The sequence below is a fragment of the Notolepis coatsorum genome (genome assembly GCF_963971535.1).
Source record: "Notolepis coatsorum genome assembly, chromosome: 14".
In the NCBI taxonomy this organism is placed as follows: domain Eukaryota; kingdom Metazoa; phylum Chordata; class Actinopteri; order Aulopiformes; family Paralepididae; genus Notolepis; species Notolepis coatsorum.
The window spans coordinates 14,092,421-14,118,936 of NC_140178.1; the positions used below are offsets into that span (position 1 = coordinate 14,092,421).

The 26,516-nt window shown below is 42.8% G+C and overlaps 2 protein-coding genes across 2 annotated transcripts; both read left to right on the forward strand.

Moving 5' to 3' along the window:
• The first annotated feature begins 229 nt into the window (after window positions 1-229).
• On the forward strand, window positions 230-4,099 carry LOC311240346 (uncharacterized protein). The gene is made up of 4 exons (XM_084328923.1): window positions 230-622; window positions 1,055-1,136; window positions 2,198-2,336; window positions 2,824-4,099. Exons 1-4 carry the CDS (start codon window positions 309-311, stop codon window positions 3,624-3,626), a joined length of 1,338 nt encoding a protein of 445 aa, XP_084185049.1. The 5' UTR covers window positions 230-308; the 3' UTR covers window positions 3,627-4,099.
• A 4,585-nt stretch (window positions 4,100-8,684) lies between these two features.
• Window positions 8,685-25,117, forward strand: LOC311240427 (uncharacterized protein). Its single transcript, XM_084329011.1, has 5 exons — window positions 8,685-8,861; window positions 9,022-9,289; window positions 9,764-9,906; window positions 20,471-20,579; window positions 20,673-25,117. Exons 1-5 carry the CDS (start codon window positions 8,790-8,792, stop codon window positions 21,305-21,307), a joined length of 1,227 nt encoding a protein of 408 aa, XP_084185137.1. The 5' UTR covers window positions 8,685-8,789; the 3' UTR covers window positions 21,308-25,117.
• The last annotated feature ends 1,399 nt before the right edge of the window (window positions 25,118-26,516 follow it).

Genomic DNA, 26,516 nt, shown 5'->3' on the forward strand with positions numbered 1-26,516 from the left:
CATAGATATTTGCGGGTTCTATCTGTTATATAAATAGATGGCCAAATAATAAATAATAAAGGAAAAATAATTAAATAACAACAACAAAAAATAATAGGCGTGCGATACATCCCCCGAGCCTGTAGATGGAAACAGCGTTCCCGTTGGACCACTCTAGACACCACAGACCCACGCCTTCTGGGCATGATTATTTTCTATATTTTTTTTAGGCTACTGTCTGTATGAATATTTGACGGGCAACATACTCTGCAACGTCGCATTCGTTGGGCTCGTCGTCGTGTCCTGCTGTCACCGCCGAGAAGTGAACCATGGCGACGACAGTCTTCTCCTTCCAGCCACAGCTCGTCTCCATCATGGATGCATTATCAAACGCAGCTGTGCTGGAGATCAGCAAACTGGTGGAGATCGAATCCAAGGTGTTGAGGATAGAGATCACCCAGGGGAGGAACGAGATCGCATCCCTCACAGAGAAACTGCTGCTGATGGAGAACCTGCTCTGGATCGCACAAGGACACAGCGGCGGACAGGACACAGCAGCAGCAGGACCCCCCAGGACACCTGAAGTGAGCAACAACACTTTTTATGCGAGATTGGAGGCTGAAAGAATACCTGCAATAAAAAGGTAGGTCTGTTGACACTTGTAAATAACGTGTTTAGAGAGTAAGTATAACGTGTTTAGAGTCGCCTTTGTCCACTTTGACAAGTGCACTAACTCCTGATGAATTAAAATGGGGGACCCTGATGTAAACAAGACGAAAGTCTTTCTCTGGTCTGCATCCCCGTAACAATTGTATGTATTGAGCCGTACTGTACTGTGCCCATTCTGCAATCTGTTAATAAAGTTTTCAACCAATCAAATCAAATGATTTATGATTAATTGAAAATGGGGGACCCTGATGGAAACAAGACGAAAGTCTTTCTCAGGTCTGCATCCTCTTAACAATTGTATGTATTGAGCTGTACTGTACTGTACCCATTCTGCAATCTGTTAATAAAGTTTTCATTCATTCATTCATTCATTCACACCTAATCTTGAATCCATTGCATTTTCTAGTGAGAGTTCGTGTGAAAGTGTGTGTTCTGCCAATCGGACGAGGAGTTTGGAACAAGGTGAAGACTATTCCCCAGGCGTCGAAGTAAGTTCAATGTAATCAAAAAAAGTCAACCAACGAACTAGATTCTTGTACCGGATCTCCTCTCTGGTAAACAAGAATACCCTGAAGACTCTGGCAGGAGCACTCATTCAAGAGTATACTACGACTATGCTTGCACCTCATGGTACCAAAGCACCTCAAAGGCGCTAAAAACAAGATTACAAACATCACAAAACAAATTGGTCAGACTACTGCTTGACCTTACTCCTAAAGCCCACCTCACCCCTGCCCACTTTGACTACCTACTAGGATGGCTTAGAGTAGACGACAGAGTACAGCAACTTGCAATGGGCCTGGTCTACAAGATACACCACACAGGTACCCATGTACATGTTGGAATACTTCCCAAAGGTCAGTGAATACCACGCCCACAACACCAGAGGGAGTTCCACAAATCATGTGCAACCCAGATTCGGCTCAAACAAGGGACTAAACACGTTTTGCAATTATGCCACATCAATGTGGAACGCCCTACCCACAGCCGTAAAAAGAAATGTGAATCCCTACCCACATTCAAAACCGCTCTCAAAGAGCACCTACGGGAGGCTGCAATTCGAAACTGGCCACCGTAAATGTCCAAACCCCCCCACCCCCTCCTAATAGACAGTCTCCTCCCCTCTGTATGTATATATTTTCTCCCACCCACCACCCCCTCCTAATGTACAGTCTCCTCCCCATCATATGTATATATTTTCTGTTAGGATATCTGGGTAACAGTACTGTATATTTGCATATCGTATATGTCACAAATGTAACAGTACTATATACCTGTATGTCATGTATGTTGTGTATGTCATAAATATCACTATGAATTGAGAATGGAGGACCCTGATGTAAACAAGACAAACGTCTTTCTCTGGTCTGCATCCCCTTAACAATTGTGTATTGAGCCGTACTGTATTGTTGTACCCATTCTGCAATCTGTTAAATAAAGTTTTCATTCATTCATTCATTCAAACTAATCACAATGTGCAAAAGGGGGAAAATAAATTCTACCATACTTGACTGTAACGGGTGTCAATCATATCCCTCTCTCTCGACAGCTCACAAATGCAGCGAGAGAACAGCCTGAACTGATACTCATAAAGGAGGAGCCGATAGAAGTGGACAGTGGGACGGAGAGAGAAAGGACTCGCAAGAAAAGTGACGGTCCTCACAAAAGTTGTGGAGTGCACCAAAACGGTAATTATGCAGAGGAAGTACATAACGAGCAAACCCCACAGTCTGTATATATATATTTTCTCCCACCCACCCACCCCCTCCTTATGTACAGTCTCCTCCCAATCATATGTATATATATTTTCTGTTAGGATCTCTGGGTAACAGTACTGTATATTTGCATATCGTATATGTCACAAATGTAACAGTACTATATACCTGTATGTCATGTATGTCATGTATGTCCCTATGTCATAAATGTCACTATGAATTGAAAATGGGGGACCCTGATGTAAACAAGACTAAAGTCTTTCTCTGGTCTGCATCCCCTTAACAATTGTGTGTATTGAGCCGTACTGTATTGTTGTTGTACCCATTCTGCAATCTGTTAAATAAAGTTTTCATTCATTCATTCACGGGCCCCTGATCCAAGGGTTTAGTTCTTAACATTGTGGAACCTTTGTTATCTCAATAAAGCTTAATCTAAATGTAACGTTATGTTCTCGAACAGGAGGCGACGCGCTCGCAGACACGCAGAAGAGGAAGAGCTCGGACGACGTGCACCGGCACCTCAAAGCCATCCTGGACAAACCGCACGCGTTCACCGCCGAGAGCTTCGCCGCGCCGAGCGCACGGCCGTCCGCGGCAGCAGAACCGGGGACGAGACGAGAGACTCAGTGGATCCACGGCGTGACGCAGCACTCGGGGAGCCACCACGGCACGCAGCTCCACCACCACCCTCCTCCTCCTCCTCCGCCGCCGCCCGCGCACGCCAACCCGGAGGCCGCCGGGAGGAGCTTCGCCCGGAGCGTCTCCTCCTCCTCTCAGGGGGGCTCGTTGGCGAAGGGCGTGAAGATCCACAGCCTGAGGAGCTCGGCGGTGAAGCGGTTCGGCTGCCTGCAGTGCGGCAAGACCTTCCGCTGCTTCAGCCAGCTGGAGATCCACCAGCGGAGTCACACGGGCGAGAAGCCGTTCCGGTGCACGCTGTGCGGCAAGCGGTACGCGCAGAAGGGCCACCTCTACACGCACCAGCGCACGCACACCGGCGAGAAGCCCTACCGCTGTCCCATCTGCGGCAAGGGCTTCATCCAGAAGTGCACCCTGGACATGCACCACCGCACGCACACCGGGGAGAAGCCGTTCGTCTGCGTGAAGTGCGGGAAGGGCTTCACGAAGAACTGTAATCTGAAGAAGCACCTGGCGGTGCACATAGACCCCAGCTCGCACTTGTATAGCGGCTCGTCCAGAGTTCCTATATACCTCGGGACGAACGGAGACGGGGCGTCTTCGGACTCCTCCGCCCGCCAGCTGTGATTTCCGCAGATAAATATTGTTTTCTCTTCTACTTCTTCTTTCGGCCACTCCTGTTGATCCGCCTATATTTGATTTGGCATCAGGTTTAAGCCAGGTTTAAGCCCTTCCCCCCCCCCGCCCCCCCCGGGCGGGGCCCGGTTCTTTTTTTGGGACGTGCATGTCTTTGGGGCGGTGAGGAATACCGGGAATATTTCGGGAGGAAACCCACACGGATATTCAAATATTGTTTCATGGATGACAAATAATAAAAGATATTTGAGTTCCGTGGTACTTTAGTGAATGTGTGTGTGTGTCTGGTTCTCTACGGTCAAAACGTGGTGCTTGTGGACCGCTTGCCGTGACACCTTCCCCTCTGCTGGTTCCCGAGAGTTCACTGATTCCCACCCACGCTGTGCAACACCGATATATCTCTCCTGGCTGTAACCACACAATACAGTAATGTGTGTATATTTAGCCCTAAACACAACTCTTCACTGATGGAAAGTTCAGTTGTTTTTTAGTGAGTCGACTCTTTCAAACATATTTCACTTTTGAGAGTGAATGTTTTTCGGTTGATCTCGTTCACTTTGTTCAGTTCCTAACGTGTGATATAACCTCATCTGCACCTTTCTTTACATTTTATATTTCTTGTATTTTTATATTCAGATCAAATTGTATTGCCTATATTTATGTCTTTCTTTCTACTATATTCTAGTTTTGCCAACAGGCCTGAACCAGAATTTAAACTCGACTAAAGTGATGTACTTCACCAAATCTAAGTCTACCACACACACATTGGCCCTTATAGGCAGTTACTTTTGATTGACAGCCATAAGTCCCTCCTTCATGTACCTTGGCTTCCTGCTAGAAGATAGCTTATCTTATCTCATATTTTATATTGGGAGTTAATATAGTATACACTGTTTATTTTTCCCCTCATATTTTTGTATTCAGATCTAATTATATTGCCTATATTTATGTCTTACTATTACCCTGCCCATACCTCCCTCCCCCATGCTGCTATGACGCCCAGATTTCCCCAAGGGGATCAATAAAGGAATATCTTATCTTAAAGGCGGGACAGAGCTGCCCGTCAGTGAGCGGTAATCAAGGAAGTCCATGTCAGTGATTTTGCTAAGCCGTGTGTAGATGGTGGTGGACAGTGTGACGGCCTGCGATAAAGAAACGGCTTACCATAGACTTTGATACTTACACTTTAGAAGAAGAATCGTACGATTGTATTTGTTAAATTCCATAAAAGACTATCAAGGGACCAAGTGGTAAAGAAACAGCAGTGTGGCCCGACATGGTTCTTATTGCCTTGAGGCTTCCTGGTTGAGCAGACGAGTCCAATCCCTAACTGACCTCACATCAGTACACTGTGGCCACTATGTGGGTCCTTTGCCACAGGTTGTCGCTTGGCAAGTCCCTCAAAATTCCATGAATACATGTTCAATTCTGTGGTGAACTTTTTAAAATTCAGCAATTGTAAAATAGCAATTCCTGTATATATGAAGAGATGAGATTATTTTATTGTCAAAGTACACAAGGCAATTGAAATGTGTCTTTTCGTATATACCTGCTAGCTACACATACACCCAGTCCTCATATCCCTCCTAGTTACACATACACACAGTCCTCATATCCCTCCTAGTTACACATACACACAGTCCTCGTATCCCTCCTAGTTACACATACACACAGTCCTCATATCCCTCCTAGTTACACATACACACAGTCCTCATATCCCTCCTAGTTACACATACACACAGTCCTCATATCCCTCCTAGTTACACATACACACAGTCCTCGTATCCCTCCTAGTTACACATACACACAGTCCTCATATCCCTCCTAGTTACACACACAGTCTTCATATCCCTCCTAGTTACACACACAGTCCTCATATCCCTCCTAGTTACACACACAGTCCTCATATCCCTCCTAGTTACACATACACACAGTCCTCATATCCCTCCTAGTTACACATACACACAGTCCTCATATCCCTCCTAGTTACACACACAGTCTTCATATCCCTCCTATAGTTACACACACAGTCCTCATATCCCTCCTAGTTACACACACAGTGCTCATATCCATCCTAGTTACACATACACACAAGTCTTCATATCCCTCCTAGTTACACATAGACACAGTCTTCATAACCCTCCTAGTTACACATACACACAGTCCTCGTATCCCTCCTAGTTACACATACACACAGTCCTCATATCCCTCCTAGTTACACACACAGTCCTCATATCCCTCCTAGTTACACATACACACAGTCCTCATATCCCTCCTAGTTACACATACACACAGTCCTCATATCCCTCCTAGTTACACACAGTCTTCATATCCCTCCTAGTTACACATACACAGTCCTCATATCCCTCCTAGTTACACATACACACAGTCCTCATATACCTCCTAGCTACACATACACACAGTCCTCATTTCCCTCCTAGTTACACATACACAGTCTTCATATCTCTCCTAATTACACATACACACAGTCCTCGTATCCCTCCTAGTTACACATACACACAGTCCTCATATCCCTCCTAGTTACACACACACAGTCCTCATATCCCTCCTAGTTACACATACACACAGTCCTCATATCCCTCCTAGTTACACACAGTCTTCATATCCCTCCTAGTTACACACAGTCTTCATATCCCTCCTACACACAGTCCTCATATCCCTCCTAGTTACACACAGTCTTCATATCCCTCCTAGTTACACACAGTCTTCATATCCCTCCTAGTTACACAGTCTTCATATCCCTCCTAGTTACACACAGTCCTCATATCCCTCCTAGTTACACACAGTCTTCATATCCCTCCTAGTTACACAGTCTTCATATCCCTCCTACACACAGTCCTCATATCCCTCCTAGTTACACACAGTCTTCATATCCCTCCTAGTTACACACAGTCCTCATATCCCTCCTAGTTACACACAGTCTTCATATCCCTCCTAGTTACACACAGTCCTCATATCCCTCCTAGTTACACACAGTCTTCATATCCCTCCTAGTTACACACAGTCCTCATTTCCCTACTAGTTACACATACACACAGTCTCCCACAGACATGCATTTAATCAGAGCACAGGGTCGCCCACAGTGCAGCACCCCTGGAGCAGTTTTTGGGGTTCCATGCCTTGCTCAAGGGCACTTAGGCAGGATGGCGGGCACCGTAGATGTAATACCAGCCACCGTTCAGTCGCCTCTTTTACCTTTAGGCCATCCTGCGTCAGGATTATAATATAACATTTAAGTATATTTAAGTTCCTAGTTAAATGATAACTATATTGCAAAAGAAAAAACAAAACTTTTTAGTCGTTTTACTATTATGTACCTTACTACTATGCTACTATACTAATATGTCTATATACTACCATGCACTCAGAATGTAACACTCAAGTTCAACACTATTTGACGAACAACGCCACTGACCCTTAGCTGCCAGAGTTGCACCCCTCCTGCTGACTTGTTGTTCACAATGTGTAAGTCGCTTTGGATAAAAGCATCAGACAAATGACTAAATATATAAATGGATGTGTAATTGCTTCTATGTAGCGGTTTGAGTTTTTCCAATTCAAGAACTTTATGTAAATCACGTTTTCAATACATTCCTGAAATTGCTAAATGGCTTTGAGGCAGACTGTGAGTGAGATGTTTACTGACAGCAAGTGATGGTGACGACACAGCCTTGCAAGGTAGAACAATTCTTTCCTCGGGGCTACAGATTCCTGGTCCACTGCCTGCAACGGAAACAGTCAGGATGAGGGATAACAGAAGACAGATGCGTGCGTTTGTTCTCTTGGAGAAGTAGCCTGTAGCTTTTTATTTTATTATATATCCAAGGACACGACTCAAACCCAAGATGTAACCATTCATTCACTTAAAGGTGCTGTAAGTGGCATTTTCTTTGTTCAAATAAGTGGTCTACATGTTAAAATATTAGTTCTACATTCCGACAGCCGTCACTGATGCAAACTGACGAGTGTTTGGTCAGTAACATGGTCTCCCAGTCTCTACGCTCTGCACTAAAACAGAAAATAAATGTTCTGGTATCCTATTCCCATGCTTATCCAACCAGGAGAGAGAACTCCTGCTTGAGACAAGTCAAATAATCTGGCAGAAAATTTGGCTTGGCAAGATTTGTTGAAATAGGGTTCTCTCTCCTGGTTGGATAATCATGGGGATAGGATACCAGAACATTTATTTTATGATTGGATAAAGTGGGAACGAGATACCAGCCCATTTATTTTGTGTTTACTGCACAGTCGAGGGACTGCAGACCCATGTTGAATGAATGAATGAAAACTTTATATAACAGATTGCAGAATGGGTACAATACAGTACGGCTCAATACACACAATTGTTAAGGGGATGCAGACCAGAGAAAGACGTTTGTCTTGTTTACATCAAGGGTCCCCCATTTTCAATTCATAGTGAAAATAGAGTGTCTGGTTACTGACCAGACACTCTACCAGTGATGGCTGTCAGAATGTAGAGCTATTTAACACTTATTTAAAACAAAAAAACAAATACCACTTATAGCGCTTTTAATCACCTGTAGGCTACATTGTAAATTACCGTTACACTTTATCATTACATTTGCACTAAAAAAAATAACCCACTTACAGCACCCCCAAAATCACCTTTTAGCTTTTTTTCGACGATATTGAGATTGTTATATTTTGCTTCCTAAACATGTCTACTATGAAACTGGTGACAATAGAACATCAATAACACAGATTTAGTTGTTTATTTGACTTCATTTTGCCTGATTGCATCAATAAATGTGCACATATTTAAGGGGGAAGTGCCTCATTTCATATATAAACATAAAATTCAGAAAACTTGCAATATATTTTTTCTTAGTTTATATGTACATAACAAACTGGGAAAGTTTCATATTGATATCTATTAAAGAAAATCCCTATTATTAGGGGGTACTGTCTCACCTTAAACACGAGTTCACATAGTAGTACTCGTCTGCGAACCGCACATCGAAATTTACCCACAAACCCTTGCGGCGGGGCGAGAGATTGATCTTTGATTAGAAACAACGTCGCTACGCAGAGAAACCAAACCAGTCATATTTTTTCAAAACAATTTTTCCCAGCAGCTCCTCTCTCTCTCTCTCCGCCAACAACAACACCACCATGTGTGACGCCGCCACGAACAGAAGGAGCTTCCGGGCGCAGCTGGCCGGCGTCCTGGAGAAACTCACCAAGGTATTCATGATGAATTGAAAATGGGGGACCCTGATGTAAACAAGACGAAAGTCTTTCTCTGGTCTCTGCATCCCCTTATTAACAATTGTGTGTATTGAGCTGTACTGTATTGTACCCATTCTGCAATCTGTTAATAACATAATCAATCATTCAATCCAAGGTGGCGGTGCTAGAGATCGGCGCCCTGGCGGAGGAGTGCTCCCTGGTCCTCCACACGGAGATCTCGCAGCGCAAGTCGGAGAACGAGGCGCTGAAGAAGAAGTGCTTCTACCTCGAGGTGCAGCTGAAGGCGGCGACGACGACCAGGGGCTCCTCTTCTGCCCAACACTACCCCCCCGTCAACACCGCCGCCGGCCGCCGGCAGCAGAGTCAGAGTCACGGTCACGGCGGTGCAATCCTCCACGTCCCCGAGAAATTAGTTTGTCGAGGTTTGTATGATGATGATGATGAATTGAAAATGGGGGACCCTGATGTAAACAAGACGAAAGTCTTTCTCTGGTCTGCATCCCCTTAACAATTGTGTGTATTGAGCCGTACTGTATTGTACCCATTCTGCAATCTGTTAAATAAAGTTTTCAATCAATCAATCAATCAATCAATCAGTGTGATAGTAAAAGGTTAACCGGCTGTCGTGTGTGGCAGTGAAAGGGTTAACTGTTTTGGTAGTGCGGCGGTGAAAGGGTTAACAATTGTGTGTATTGAGCGAGCCGTACTGTATATTGTCGTACCCATTCTGCAATCTGTTAATAACCATTTTCAATCAATCAATGATGATGGATGATGACTATAGGCTCGTTCACAACAACAACACCGTTGTTTGTCTGCCCCAGCCAGGCTCCCCCAAAGCGGAGGTTACACACACTCGTCGTTAAACTGCGACCTCTTCCCCCCCTCCTCTACAGAACCACAGCAGCCTGATCCTGCCATCGAGGGTGTTTTTGGGAAAGACTGGTGCATGGATTTATGGAGAGGAGAGAAGCCGGACCCCCCCCAGAGCAAAGAGCGGGTGGGATGTTCGAACATAGCAGACGTGGTGGTCCCGCAGGTCAGTGAGCCCAGGGGCCTGATGTTTACATTCATACATTCGGCAGTAGCCGCCACTCAGTCCTGGAGTCCCGCCCCCCTCTGCTACAAGAATATAGCAACTGAGCACCCATTTTGAGCATTTACATAAGTTATTCCTTTGCTCCAGGGCAGTTCAGTCAATATTTATGAGCATGCTAAAATCTGAGAGAGAGGGAGAGAGAGAGAGCGAACCCTTGCATTTGTGATTAGATTCGATTAGATTCAACTGTATTGTCATCATACAGCATTAGTACAGTACAAGGAAAATAAGTTTGGCATCCAACCAGAGTGCAAATGTTACAGTGATGTGCAATATACAATGTACAGGTGATTAAACTAGGTATAAAATATATAAATTAGTACTACTGAGTAATAGTGCTAATCAGATGTATGTACAGAGTTGTAGTATAATATGTACTGTGATACAGGTATAAAGACACTATGGTAGTAAGTCATACTGGCCAGTAGCTTAACTAGTAAGTGTAGGTAAGGGATATGTATAGATATAAATATATTATCTACAGATATGTAAAAAGGATTATACAGACGGATGTGGATGTATATATACGGTAAGAATAAAATGTAATATATATATATGGTATACAGCATTATTGTACATGCTATCATGCAGAGTTGTATGCAGGTATATTCAGACAGAATTTCTATTGGACACAAAAAAAAAAAAAAAAAAATTCTATTGGACAATTGAACACCCATTTTGAGGATTTACATAAATTATTCAGTCAATATTTATGAGCATGCTAAAAATCAGAGAGCGAGAGTAAGAACCCTTGAATTTGTGATGTCGTCTGGAAGATCTGGTGCTACTCCTGACTTTTAACATGTTTAATTGAATTTCTAACCTTTATTTCAACTAAGACACTGAGGTTAGGGGAGCTCCAGTAGCTCACCACGTACCGCGAGTGCTATTTCAGCGCCGTGGACAACCGCGCTCGCGCGGATCTGGGGCTGAGCGCGTTCGAATCCCGGACGGCAGCCGTGCCTTTCCCAGAGTGTCTTTCCCCCCCATCTGAACCCTTTCAGCCTGCTTCTGTCGGTCGAACTTGACCAAGTATGAATGCGAAGAAAAAGCGATAACCGCTAAAAGAACCAGGTGATGACTGGTCAAAGTTTAAAAAAAAAAAAGACACTGAGGTTACCCTCATTTACAGTGACGACGGGCTTACAAATCAAAGACACAGTTGATCAACAATTTCATACTTAACGGCACAATAAATAAGAATAAACGATATAAAATCAGCTAAGATTTAGTTTAGTTTACACAGAAATCATTCAAATCACAATTACTGACACTATACGTTAAAACCGTTGCATTTGCCCAGATCAATATTAAAAAATGTTGACATAATTATTATTTAAATTTTTTTTTTGGATCCACTTTTTATCCCATTTTTCTATATTTTCTCCCATCCCAATTTCGTATCATCCAATTCAACCCTCCCCTGTCACGGACGCTGTTTCTTGCCTCCCACAAGCCGGCTGCAATGTGGACTAAGTCATACATAGCACAAGTCCCCTCTGGTACTTGAGGTAACAGCAGTCGCATCTTTTCACCTGCGCGGCTCAATCTTTCAGTGGCGAGGAGTAACACGTGGGAGGCTCACGCTGCCCCCGACACTTCCTGATTCTACTGCGCAGGCGCACCAACCGACCTGTAGGAGTCGCTGTCCACAACGCCCGATCCCCACCCATCAGTTTCCCACCCCCTAATACGGCCAATGTGTATTAGTACGGACGACCAGCTAAACTGAAAGCAAATGTGGAGCGCTGGGCTCGAACAGGCGAGCCCAGCGTCTCCAGCATTTAGTGGCGAGCGCCTTGCCCACTACGCCACGTAGCCGCCTATTATTTAACATTTTTAAGTGTTTTTCTTCAATGTCCTTTTGACTTTTATATGGAAGGAAGCCACGTTTTGTTGTCCTGGAAAATGATGCTTCACAATGAAAACATTTGAGAGTGAGACATAGGCCATGTCCAGACAAAACCGATTTCGGTCGTATCAGTCAGAGTATTTGATCGTATGCACCTTTCATCCACACGGAGCTGCGTTCTGGGAGCATGAAGACGCTATTTTCTGAGACCGGGTCCCAGAGTGGGAAAATCTGAAGACGCCCCCCTTGCGTCGCCGTCTTTACAAGCCTATACGCGCATTTTCCTGAACCGATGACGCGATAGCCCACCTCTCCCTTAAAGGGGAACTATCTTATAAATGGCCTTTTTCAGTGTTTAGCATTGTTTCCTAGCTATGTGGACTTATATTAATATGATCTATGTCTCTAATTATCATATTGGCGCATTCTTCCAATTCTCCTCTCACAATATTCACCCTCACTGAACTGAGTCATCTGAAAATGTGCTGATTTGTGATGTCAGAGAGACACCGCTGCATGATAATGTTCAGGCGGCGCAGTAACTTACCATTGTGGTTGGAGCCCAGCCTCAAAACGGCTTAGGATCTTGAGGTAGAAAAATGCTGTTTTTGAGGACTTGATTAGAAATACAAAACAATGAATTAAAAAAAATTAAAAAAAATTACAGAGGTGTTCCATAAACTCACAGGAATTGTGTAAAAGTGCCCAAATAGTGAAAGAAATAGTAAAATAGTTCCCCTTTAACCCGCATGTGCAAACTCAGCCAACATCACAACAACAATGGCACGCACTTATTTCTTGAGACGATTTCGTTTTTACGGAAACCCTTTTTTTTTCTTTTTTTTTTAAATGAAAACGAAATGAAAACGAAAAAGATCAAAATCGTTTTCGTCTGGACATGGCCATAGACCACTGCACTTCTGCGTTACATGGAGCTCATTGGAGAGCGCGGGGGGGGGACAAATTAATGAATGTTGATTAGAGCCTTTGACGTAAGTGGTTGTGTAGTAACCGCTGTGGGGGTGCTGGAGACATGATCCAAATATACTTTTTATACGCCCGAGTCTCCTGAACGAGGAGAGACCAACCCCAAGTCGATCGGCACTTGCTCGGCCGAGCTCTAGTCGCTTTTCCACACCTTACTCCCCAACCGGCGCATGCACAGATTGTCCAGAGAGACTCCCCGGGCAATATGCGCTAAACTACGATGGAAGTCGTAAATGAAGAAGTAGCGATGAATTAGTCTGGATTGTTAACGACGGCCAGCAGCACGTTGTCTCACTCGGCGATGGGTGTAAGTATCTAGTACCTTAAGGCTCCACGATGAGCAGAATGCAACATACACAGTGAAGTGACAGCAGTATTTACAGCTACTATCATGTCTTTATACTACTATGATGAGATAAGATATTCCTTTATTGATCCCCTTGGGGAAATGTGGGCGTCATAGCAGCATGGGGGAGGGGGGGGGGTACAGGTATGGGCAGGGTAATAAATAGTAGAAAGACATAAATATAGACAATAGAATTAGATCTGAATATACAAATAAATATAATGAACTCGGAATATAAATAACTCACTGAATATAAAAATATGAGAAAAATAATTGGTGTAAACAAGGGTGTAGATGAGGGTCTGTGTGCCCCATCGTCTGTTATATCATACGTTACTCTCAATAAATATAGGCAATTCAATTATTTTAATCTGAATATATATATATATATATATACTATGAGTAAAAGTAAACAGTATACACAAGGTGCAGTATACATGCGGTACCCTAACTGGCATGATCTACATCATACATTGCACTACTATGTACTAGGCCTATATACTACTATGCACTCAAGTTCAACACTGCTAGAGGAACAAGACCACGTACCCTTTCTGCCCACTTGTTGTACAGAACTTAAGATAAGATAAGATATCCCTTTATTGATCCCCCTGGGGGAAATTCAGGGCATCATAGCAGCATGGGGGAGGGGAGGTACAGGTATGGGCAGGGTAATAAAAGAAGTAAACATAGGCAATCAAATTTGATTTGAATATAAAAATATGAGGGTAAAATAAACCGTGTAAACGATATAATAACTCCTAATATGAGAACCCCCCCCCCCTCCCCAGAAATAAACAGTACAAACCCAGCTTTAGTATATTTGATAGACATTTTTCACACAACCCTTGTAAGATAAGCTATCTTCTAGCAGGAAGCCACGGTGCCTGAAGGAGTGACTTATTTCAATATGCCTGTCAATCAAAAGTAACCACCTATATAAGGGCCCAGGTGTGTGTGTGTGTGTGTGTGTGGTAGACTTAGATTTGGTAAAGTACATCACTTTAGTTGAGTTTAAATTCTGGTTCAGTTCTGTTGAAAATACTGAATACTGAATTTCCCCAAGGGGATCAATAAAGGAATATCTTTATCTTATCTTAGAATATAAACCTTGTTTTGGTGTGAGTGTAACCGCTCTCGTATTGCTCTGCGTTGTGTTTCAAATTCCTATTCGACCCCTGTTAAGGGATCGCCCTGAGTGGGAGTTGAACCCCGGTCTCCCGCACCGGGGCCGACATCACAAACCGCTGCGCCAAGAAAGGATATCCCCCCTAAGCGCTCAGTTTGGATGCCTCTGGGGAGTGAGTTTACTTGCAGTACCGCTTACCATCCACAGCCACCGAACTACTTGTACCACGTGACTGTGGATATACTGCGGTACCTCCGTTACATGAGCACTCAACATTCTATGGCTTCTAACAAAGTCGGTACCCCATTCATTAGGCTTGTTTGAGATTGGCGAGGCCTGCACAGTTTTTACTACCACCTTGCCAAGCGCGTTGCATGGCGGTTAGAATGTGTAGAATGGGAGTCGAACCCGGGTCGGCCGTGTTGCACCGTAGTGCTGTATGCGGTGCGCCACTCGGGCGCGCCCCGTGTTATAGTATTTCTACCCGTTCTCATTATACCCCCCCACATAAAATCCAAAGGATAATTAGCTGGCCAAACATTATCAGTGTGCTCTCGTAATTATAATTAGCCGAAATTATAATATATAGGCTATAACGCATCTTGCATGATAAAGGGTCTGCTGAATAATTCAGTTTTGCCTCAATATATAACTGTATATATAATTCTGTTTTGCCTCAATATATATATATATATTGATGCAATGCAAAACGGAATTATTCATTCCATGCGAGACTAGGCGAGCAGGCTATAAGGCTTGTTGTCAACTCTGAAGTGTTCGACTTTCCTCCTCCCCCGGCTGCAATCGTCTACTCTCGCTTGTTTTCGAGACGAGCCGAAAGTAATCTCAAACAAGCCTATTGTCTATGGAGCAGCTGACCAGACGTCACACCAGGAGACAGAGGACATTGGAGAGAGTGGAGCATGTTCATGAATATATATATATGTTTTTATCAAGTTTTTATTTTATTTAAAATGTTAACAACAACAGCAAACAACACAATATAAACATCAACAGTAACAACAATAATAATGACAAAAACAATAAGAAATAATAAATACAGATCTAAACCTTTTTTTTTTTTATCCACTTTTTCTCCTTTTTCTATTTTTCTCTCATCCCAATTTAGCCGTGCCAATTCTCCCCTCCCCTGTCTTGAACGTTGCTTGCATATGCCCCCCACTGGCCGGTTGTAGGGAGGATAGAAGCCTTGCATCACATGTCCCCTCCGATACATGTGGAGGCAGCCTGTCACATCTTTTCACCTGCCAGCGCGGACTCTCATTGGCGAGGTGTAACGTGTGGGAGGCTCACACTACCCCCGCCATTTTCCTGTCTCTGCTGTGCAGGCGTCCCCCAACCGACCATACAGATCTAAACTTAACTAATAAATACAAAATACAAATATACCAAATAATTTTTTTAACAAAAAACACACCACAAAGGTCATTAGACATTAGACAGACATTCCTCCCCCTGTGTTCATGAATATTGACTGAACCGTCCTGGGGCACAGGAAGTAGAACACGTCGATTCTCAAAACGGGTGTCACTTTTAGCCTTTTTGCTCGCCCCAAAACAAACAGAAAACCTGATTACTGTACAACGAGGTAGGATAAATAATACTGTATCATGACTACTTCCTGTAAAGATGGGCGGGAACCTGCTAGAACTATCCCATCATGTCACTACATTCACTCAACCCGCTGAAGGCCAAAGTAAACACTATTATAAATTAGGAGATGGAAGAAATAATGATTGCATTGATGTGCACTTTTATTTAGGCTAATCCAGGATTTATAACCATAATGTTAGGAGCTGTAGTTTAAGCCTGTCACATTAGGGATGTGCCCAACGCAAAACAATACCTCAACACTACCTCAATAACAACACCTCACAACGCAACAATACCTCAACACTACCTCAATAACAACACCTCACAATGCAACAATACCTCAACACTACCTCAATAACAACACCTCACAATGCAACAATACCTCAACACTGCCTCAATAACAACACCTCACAATGCAACAATACCTCAACACTACCTCAATAACAATACCTCACAATGCAACAATACCTCAACACTACCTCAATAACAATACCTCACAACGCAGCAATACCTCAACACTACCTCAATAACAACACCTCACAATGCAACAATACCTCAACACTACCTCAATAACAATACCTCACAACGCAACAATACCTCAACACTACCTCAATAACAATACCTCACAATGCAACAATACCTCAACACTACCTCAATAACAATACCTCACAACGCAGCAATACCTCAACACTACCTCAATAACAATACCTCACAATGCAACAATACCTCAACACTACCTCAATAACAATACCTCACAACGCAGCAATACCTCAACACTACCTCAATAACAACACCTCACAATGCAACAATACCTCAACACTACCTCAATAACAATACCTCACAATGCAACAATACCTCAACACTACCTCAATAACAATACCTCACAATGCAACAATACCTCAATAACAATACCTCACAACGCAACAAATAATACCTCAATAACAATACCTCAATAACAATACCTCAGTCACAACGCAACAATAACTAATTCTTCTGGCACATTCATTTTCAGCGTGACGGGTATAGGGCGGTAGATAGGCTTTCTGAAAATACTCATGACTAAATGTTTTTCGAAGCATTCAAGATTTTGTTTAGCGTTCTTTTAGATTACCATGGTTTTAGATTAGATTAGATTAGATTAAAATGTATTGTCATTATACAGTACAACGAAAATAAGTTTGGCATCTAACCAGAGTGCAAATGTAACAGTAAAGCGCAATAGTAATATACAATGTACATGTGATTAAACTGGATATAAGATATATAAATACTGAGTAATAGTGCTAATCAGATGTAATACAGAGTGATGCAGGTATAAATACACTGGTAGAGTAAGTCGTACTGGCCAGCAGCGTAACTAATAAGAGTAGGTAAGGGATATACAGATATAGATATAGTGTCTACAGATAATGTAAAAAGGATTATATGCCTGTATGTAAGAATAAATATGTATGGTATATACTGGATATAATATCTATATATAATTTTTTTTTTACTAAATAGTACTAGCATTATTGTACATGCTATCATACAGAGTTAAATGGGTTATATGCATGTTTATAAGTAGGTAATGGTATATAGAAGGATTATATGCAGGTATATGGATATATATAATGTATATGCTGTAAATATACATAATATAAATGTATATATATACGGTATATACAGCACCATTGTAGATGCTATCATACAGAGTATATGGGTAGACTATTGAGGTAGGTAGTAGTATATAATTATTATGATTACTGTGATTACAGTGTAGGGCGGTTGTAGACTACTGATGTCAGCCCTGCGTATAGGGCTGGGCGATATGGCCTCTAAATGATATCTTTTTGCTCTATCACGATATACGATATATATTGCGATATTTTGACATTTCCTCTAAAGCACTTAAAAATGCTTGATTTAACCCTTTGATGGATACAGTCATGCCTATATGATGATTATATAAGCCTCTGTTGTCACGTCTCGTCAATATAACCCCCCCCCCCCCCCCCCGCACTAATGGAACTGGTGTCGTGGATCACTCCCCTGTGAGCGTTTCCAGGGTTAGCAGCTAATGTTAGTTAGCTTAGCTTAGTTAGCTAACTTAGTTACCGCCTCTCTGGGTGTGTGTATGTGACGTAAATTGGACGAGTGTGTCTGTGTGAGGGAGTGAGGAAAGTGCTGCGCTAAAGTAAGTCTCATCTCAGCCGCGGCGGCTTAGAAACTGACATGAGGTTTTGTGCAAAACATCACGAAGTCCACGATATGTTTAAAAAGTGTATCGTTAATGAACTGTACCCGATATTTATTTAATATCGTCATATTGCCCACCCCTACCTGCGTACGTTAAATCGTTGCCGTCAGTACTCATCATTACACATTTGAAAAGTGTTGAAATGGAATCGAGTGGAACCCACGCTACAATGGTAGGATTTTAAAATGCATGCATCACATTGTTGTCTAAAGAGAACAATCTCACTGAGTCTGTTGGATTGAATCGTTACGCCTCCAGGTCGTCTTCAGTCTATGAGGAGGTATTTCCTTCTTTTTTTGGATCCACTTTTTCTCCTATTTTTTATTTTTTTTCTCCCATCCCAATTTCGCCTCGCCAATTCTCCCTTCAATTCTCCCCTCCCGTCTCAAACGTTGCTAGACTATGCCTCCCACTGGTCGGCTGCAGTGAGGACCAAGCCTTGCATCATGTGTCCCCTCCGGTACACAAGGAGGCAACCTGTCGCATCTTTTCACCTGAACAGCGCAATCTCTCAGTGGCGAGGAGTAACGCGTGGGAGGCTCACGCTGCCCCCGTTGCTTCCTGATTCTGCTGTACAGGCGCACCAACCGACCTGTAGGAGTCGCTGTCCACAACGTCTAACACTGCCAATTGTGTTAGTATGAACGACCAGCCAAGCCGGTAGCAACGCCGAGAGCTGGGTTCGAACCCAGCATCTCCTGCGTTAGTGGCGAGTGCCTTGCCCACTGCGCCACTTAGCCGCCCGAGGTATTTCCTTCTTGATGGGAGAATGAAATCACTGTACATATTGATACTACAACTCTGTACCCAGTAGTACTAATTTAGATATCTTATATACCCAGTTCAATCACCTGTACATTGTATATTGCTGTTGCACTTTACTGTTACATTTGCTCTCTGGTTGGATGCCAAACCTCTTTTTGTTGTACTGTACTTGTGTTGTATGATGATGATGACAATACATTTGGAATCTAATCTAAAATATCCCACCGTCCTCCAGTGGTCCTTGCCACCCTGTTGCCACCTCAATGTGTGTGAAAATGGTGCAAACTAATCTTAGTCCATTTTGACATAAGTCACGTCTGTCGAGAGCTTGTGTGGAACGAGTGAGAATTTAAATTGGTGTGCAAGTTCAGCCTGCTAGTATGATGATGATGATGATGATGATGATGATGATGATGATGATGATGAAGAAGACTTTATTCCAGACTCAAGGTCCATATTACACATATACAAAACAATACAAAAAAATAAACAAGGACAACAACATAGATTCAAATAAAGGCATCGATTCCAAGCATCTTAGTTCCTGGTCTGGCGCTGATTTGAGTTAATAGTCGACACATCAATTTAAACATCAAGTTCCTCAGCAGAGCATGGAACGTGGGGACATTTTTAGTCACAAACATATAGCTTGCACTAGTCCATCTTGGGAGCTTAAGGAGGATCCTAAATTATGCATCATTATATGCTACCTGCAGTTTTTTCATTTGTGCTGTGCTATAATTACACCAGAGGTGGGCAGTATAAAGCAGAGTACAACAGGCTTATTTTCACATTGTCTGTACACGTATAACATTTTCGTGCCAGCAGATTGGCCTGTGGCACTGTGCATACAGTTTGCAGCACTGGCGCTGCACATCAACATCATCACACATCAGTGATATTGTGACCCAAATATCGCACACTCTTCACCACATCTAGGGCGCAGTCAGACAAGAAGGAGGCGGGAAACTTTTGCTTCTGGTCTGGTCCTCCTTTGTTTTCACTATCATAACAACACTCTTGTTAGGGTTGAATTTGATATCATGTTGTATACCATACACAGAGCAGACTTTAAGCAATTGCTGTAAACCAGCACTATGGTTGTGAAACTGTTCAAATAAAATGTAGCTCTTAAGTGGTATTAAAAGTAAAAAGGTCTTGAAACCTGTGTTTTATAGATTCCTTTAGCAACGTTAAGCTCGGGATATATGGTCGTCCCTCCCGTGCACTATACATTTTTCAAATCCTCATGCCTGCCTGTACCAGAGACTTCAGAATATAAATCTACATAGTTAGACCCCATCGCCCCCAAACCAAGATCGGAAGCGAGCATCGTGTTAAAACAATATAATATTAGCTTAAACCCCCGCCGTGTGCAGGAGAACCGGACAAACGCAGGCAGGGTGAGAAGACCAGACACTTGACACACTGCTGCCCGGGTCGTTCATGGTGGCATGAAAAAAGAAAATACTAACACACTATGTTGTCGGGTTTGTGTTGTGATTAATCAAATGAATATGGAACTGGGGTGAACTGTTTTCAGAACTCTGTACATGACTTTTTGTTCGGTAGGCAATAGACTTGATGGACGGTGAGCCTGACCTAATCTTTGTCAAAGAGGAGAGCTACGAAGATCAGCCCATCGCTCAAGAGACGGCGAGGCACACGGATAACCGGAAGAGTGAGTTGGGCTCGGTTTTATACCTTGAAAAACAAACAAACACAACTATTATGATTACAACTGTCAGTGATGGAGGTTCTGTTCATTTGACAGGTGGTGGAGGAGGAGGAGGTGGTGGATTTGAGGGTAGCTCATCTCAGAGAGGAGTCAATGAGCTTCAACTTTACCCGGGGGAGTTGAACAACTTCCCCATCATGACCACCGCCGGTCAGTCCCAGCAGGGGGGTGTGCAGCCCACCCTTATGGACAAATTAATAGAAGACTCGACACTGGGCACTCTCGTTGACGACGCAAACCCCCCGTCGTCGGCCACGGGGGAATACTCCGAATACGCCAACGATATCCACGGGAACCCCGCAAAAGACCTGGCGAGCCAGAGAGCCGGGAAGGCGGCGCCCAAGCAGTTCGAGTGCCTGTTCTGCGGGAAGGTGTTCAACTACCTGAGCAGTTTAAAGGTGCACATTAGACGCCACTCTGGAGAGAAACCGTTTAGCTGTACGGTGTGCGGGAAGCGTTTCGCCCAGAAGACGTATCTGAAGCTGCACCAGCGGGTGCACTCTGGAGAAAAGCCGTACACTTGTCAACAGTGCGGGAAGCGTTTCTCTCAGAAAAGCTCTCTGAATATTCATCTACGGACTCACACGGGGGAGAAGCCTTACAGCTGTGTGGATTGTGGGAAGAGTTATGCGTACAAGTATGGGTTTAATCAACACCAGTGTTTCAATTGAGGGTTTTCCACCTGATTTTAAGAGAAGGATTTTTTTTTCGTTTATTTAAGCCCGTCCCCATTTCTCACAAACTGGGTGTCCTTTCTGCCCGATCCCCAAAAGCACTTGGACTAGTATTCTGGTTTTTGAGATATTGGGAGTAGACATCGTTTAGCATTACCTGCTGCGACTTCCACTAGCATTGCTAACGAACGCCTACATTCTCCCCTCCTCGAAAACCTAAAAACATCGGTGCAAGCGCTTTTTTGGACGGACCGAACGGACTCTCTGGTCACGACGAACCGGACGGCCTTCTCAGAAATGTGGCCTGTCCCTTTTTAAGTTGGGCTGTTTGTTGATGGTTGATCCACGTGACTCCGATAAGGGAACAGTCGCTTTTCCACTCTTAAGTGCTTTCACTGCTCACTCACATTGTTATTACATCATTCTACCCAAAGAATACTTTTAATATCTTTGACTTTTAATATCCTAAAGTGAACCATGGTTTCTATATTATCACCTTGGAAGTGAACATAGGAGGCAGCTGTTTTTATAGAAGAGCACACATTTTATTGCCAAATATCCTTTTTCTTCTTTCAAAGATACGTAAAGGTATCCAACGGAGTTTTCCTGTAAACTGTTCGCTTTTGTTTATATTCATATTTCCAACCAAATAAGACAGGGTTTTCTGTTGTCGTCCTATAGTCTACAAACTGAATTCTATTTCCTACCTCAATTTTCGACGTTTTCTTTGGCATTGTGATGTTTATATTCTGTCACGTTTTAGTTTCACTTTCGGTTTTCGACAGGCGAGTGGCTCATTAGATTTTGAGGAAGGTCCCGTTGGCCAATCAAATCGAGGCACAGGGGCGGGCGCATTTCCCACGCCTCCAGTGCACTCTTTGTTCACAATTGTCCGGGGACGCCTTTCCTCCTACTGTGCGCTAATTGAGCCAATCTCGGCAACTAGTGGACAGGAACTCCATTGGATACCTTTTTAAATGTAGAAAAGTAGGCCAATAGGAAAATGACATCACAAAAGGGTTCAATTCACCCCCTACTGTGTGAAAGGCCTTGAACACTTTGGAAAAAGTGAAACATAATCTTCAAACACACTGGCTGTTCAGAATCGGAAAACATTTATTCACCAAATACCTTGAATATACAGGATGTGGTCCTGGTGACGAGGGTGCAGAGACTTCTACTTAAAGATCCCCTCCAGATGTATTCAAAACCCTTAAAAATCTTCTATATTGAATAACGATTTGTATAATACGTTTTTTTTTTACACCAAATTGTTCAATAAACAAGTGAAAATGGCTTAGCAGCAGCATCTCGACACCTTTATGGAAATGGCCAGCAAACTTGATAATTACCAGGAATTCCAAGTCGTCAGCTTGGAACATACTGGACTGCGATAGGTTCAACCCATTAGTGACATCACACATGCAACTCAGATTTCGGGGAAGTACAGAGAGGCTCTCCCTGTGAAAAAGGCACAAGTTCTGCACAAATTCCTGTATATAAATCTGGATAGGATTTGATCATCTGAGTGGAGGGGATCTTTTAAGAGTTCCGCAGCACAATAGAGACACGCGGTACAACGACGACCGGACCTAACCTAGTGCACACAGGGACTATAGCCTCTGTATACATATATTTGTACCATGTACATCAGTTTTAAACGGTAAGCGTACTGTATGGTTGCAGCGACGCGAGTGAGTGTAGCGAGTGTCCAAGGTAGTGTATTAGTCAAGTGTACCATGTGGTAGTTATACTATTATAGGAAGAGTAGCATGACGTAGGTTGTGAACATTAGTAGAGAACACTGACGTGGTTCCTGAGTTTTCAGCGGCAGAGGCTGTAGTGACGACGTCAAGTAGCGGCAGCGCGAACACTGCCAAGGTAACGGGAAGTAGTCACGGACTAGCAGAGTCGGAGCGCAGGGAGTTATGTAATGTAGTAATGAAAGGCAAGTCGAATGGATAATTTTGGTCATTTTCAACCTTCCATCATCGTGGACATCAAGTCCGGAGTTGAGCGAGTTGTTTTTTTTCTTTTCTGGGCGCACAAGTTGGTCGCTTCTCTCTCCTGGCTGCCTGCGAGCGACCACTAGGGGGCAGAGTGGCTAATTGTGAGCGAATTGACCGTAATGAATGAAAGAGGGAACGAGTTAAGTCGTGACATTGCGCCGGTCGTAGAGATGCTTTGCACAATATATTTATGGAGGTTTTCTTTAAATATTGTGCGGTTGCCCAGCACTTGTAAAAACAACTTGCTCCCTCACGGTCCAGTTGACCAGATTTAGGTAAAAATCAATCCAGATAATGGAAAAATAGGATTTAGGTTTGAAAATAACTAGGGATGTCCGATATTGCCATTAAAATGTAATATCGGAAATTATCTGCATTTTTTCAAAAAGAAAGAAACTTTTTTTCTTTTTACATTTATTTAACCTTTATTTACCCAGGCAAGCAAGTAAGAACAAATTCTTATTTTATTTATTGTCAAAAGTATGCATACTGTTGTGTTAATTCCACGACAAGAGATATGTAATGGTAATTACCTGAAATTATTCCATTTTTTGGGGGGGGAAACCCTGCATATATCGGTATCGGAAATTAAGAGTTGGACAATATCGATAAAAAAAAAGCCAATATCGAACATCCCTAAGAATAACCATAATTATCATTTTTATGTGGGGAAATAAGAAAGGGAATCGGGCAGTAATCATGTTTATTTCTGTTGGAGGAAGGAGGATGATCTGTATAGGAGGGTCAGTGAAGAGGGGTGAGGGCTTTAGTCTTCCAAGGACCAGTACCTATGTTGAAGCCAGCGGTCGCCTGGTTGGGTTGTTGCTGTTTGCCCTGCAGTTCCTTGAGCAGCTGGCAGCCAGTAGCCTGATGGGCAGTAATGCATAACGTGTTACTTTCTTTACGAATTAATAGTGTAACTAATTACTATACTAATTTGAATAATAATCGTACAGTTTCCAATCAAAAGTAGAATTTCTTTGTAGTCCTGTGATTCCTAGAATTTGATCCAAAGCTGTTATAAGGTTTTATTTAAAGGCGCCGTAAGTGGTATTTTATTAAGATCATTTTGTTAAAATAATAGCTCTACATTCTGTAGTCAGTGGGTCTCCCAGTCCCTCCGCTCTGTCTGCAGTAAACACAAAATACACATTCTGGTATCCTGAAGAGAGAACTCCACACTGCAAAAATAAGAAATATAAACTAGAAACAAATAATATGCTTGAAACAAGTAAAATAATCTACCAGTGCAGTAAGCAAATGTGGCTTGGCAAGATGTCTTTAAATAAGTAAAATGATCTGTTACTGACCAAACACTCTATATTAGTGATGGCTGTTGGTATGTAGAGCTATTTAACACTTATTTTGACAAAATAAAAACCGCTTACAGCTCCTTTAAAGCGCATCTGTTCTTGCATGTCGTTTTGCAGTCGTCGTCGTCACTTTGTTTGGTCCACTTTCGACCGATGCACACTTGAGCTAGAACATAATCTAGAGTTTCAAGCTTCTACGGTCGCATATAAAAGAGAAGCTTAGTTTAGATTAAAAATACTGGTTTATTTATTCATAAAATATGTATTAAAGGGATGATGAAATCCAGCATTGTTCTCCTCTCATTCTTGAAGGTGATTTCCCACGTGAGAATGTGGAAGGAGAGTAACGTGTGGAGGGTGTGTAGTTGTGCCTGAACGTTGACCATCTCACTGCTTCAAACTAACTTATAAACATAGAACATAGTTGGTCATGGTTGATGGCGGGCCTGTGAATGTCTGCTGTGTCAATACCGACATGCTCAGTAGTGTGTCATTACCGACATGTCCAGTAGTGTGTCATTACCGACATGTTAAGTAGTGTGTCATTACCGACATGTCCAGTAGTGTGTCATTACTGACATGTTAAGTAGTGTGTCATTACTGACATGCTCAGTAGTGTGTCATTACCGACATGTTCAGTAGTGTGTCATTACCGACATGTTCAGTAGTGTGTCATTACCGACATGTTTAGTGTGTCATTACAGACATGTTAAGTAGTGTGTCATTACAGACATGTTAAGTAGTGTGTCATTACCGACATGCTCAGTAGTGTGTCATTACCGACATGTTCAGTAGTGTGTCATTACAGACATGTTAAGTAGTGTGTCGTTACCGACATGTCCAGTAGTGCGTCATTACCGACATGTTCAGTAGTGTGTCATTACCGACATGTTCAGTAGTGTGTCATTACCGACATGTTAAGTAGTGTGTCGTTACCGACATGTCCAGTAGTGCGTCATTACCGACATGTTCAGTAGTGTGTCATTACCGACATGTTCAGTAGTGTGTCATTACCGACATGTTAAGTAGTGTGTCATTACAGACATGTTAAGTAGTGTGTCATTACAGATATGTTAAGTAGTGTGTCATTACCGACATGTTAAGTAGTGTGTCATTACTGACATGTTAAGTAGTGTGTCATTACAGACATGTTAAGTAGTGTGTCATTACCGACATGTTAAGTAGTGTGTCATTACCGACATGTTCAGTAGTGTGTCATTACTGACATGTTCAGTAGTGTGTCATTACAGACATGTCCAGTAGTGTGTCATTACCGACATGTTGAGTAGTGTGTCATTACCGACATGTTCAGTAGTGTGTCATTACCGACATGTCCAGTAGTGTGTCATTACCGACATGTTAAGTAGTGTGTCATTACAGACATGTTCAGTAGTGTGTCATTACCGACATGTTCAGTAGTGTGTCATTACAGACATGTCCAGTAGTGTCATTACCGACATGTTAAGTAGTGTGTCATTACCGACATGTTAAGTAGTGTGTCATTACCAACATGCTCAGTAGTGTGTCATTACCGACATGCTCAGTAGTGTGTCATTACCAACATGTTACGTAGTGTGTCATTACCGACATGTTCAGTAGTGTCACATTACGGCTGTAAGACTCCTGTGACCACAGCATTAAAACATGTGGAAATGTTGCCTTTCATGTTTATAGGCAGTTTTTATTTATTTTTTTATAAGAGGGGAAATGTGTTTATAGCCAAACTGCTTCGCTTTTACAGTTCTACGCAGGCAAAAAGCTGTTGGCAGTGGTTCTTCAATGTCAAAAACAATCACGTTTATTGTTAAGGGTGCCGTTCACCCCCGCCCCCTACCTGGAGTGCGATCTATCATCCAGATCATTTTGGAGATATCTGCTGTCACT

Excerpts from the sequence above, each read along its gene's own strand:
- LOC311240346 (XM_084328923.1), top strand. The coding sequence starts at position 309 with ATGGCGACGACAGTCTTCTCCTTCCAGCCACAGCTCGTCTCCATCATG. Across the intron at positions 623-1,054 it reads AGAATACCTGCAATAAAAAG|TGAGAGTTCGTGTGAAAGTG; the intron begins GTAGGTCTGTTG and ends TGCATTTTCTAG. Across the intron at positions 2,337-2,823 it reads TTGTGGAGTGCACCAAAACG|GAGGCGACGCGCTCGCAGAC; the intron begins GTAATTATGCAG and ends GTTCTCGAACAG.
- LOC311240427 (XM_084329011.1), top strand. The coding sequence starts at position 8,790 with ATGTGTGACGCCGCCACGAACAGAAGGAGCTTCCGGGCGCAGCTGGCC. Across the intron at positions 8,862-9,021 it reads TCCTGGAGAAACTCACCAAG|GTGGCGGTGCTAGAGATCGG; the intron begins GTATTCATGATG and ends ATTCAATCCAAG. Across the intron at positions 20,580-20,672 it reads GCACACGGATAACCGGAAGA|GTGGTGGAGGAGGAGGAGGT; the intron begins GTGAGTTGGGCT and ends TTCATTTGACAG.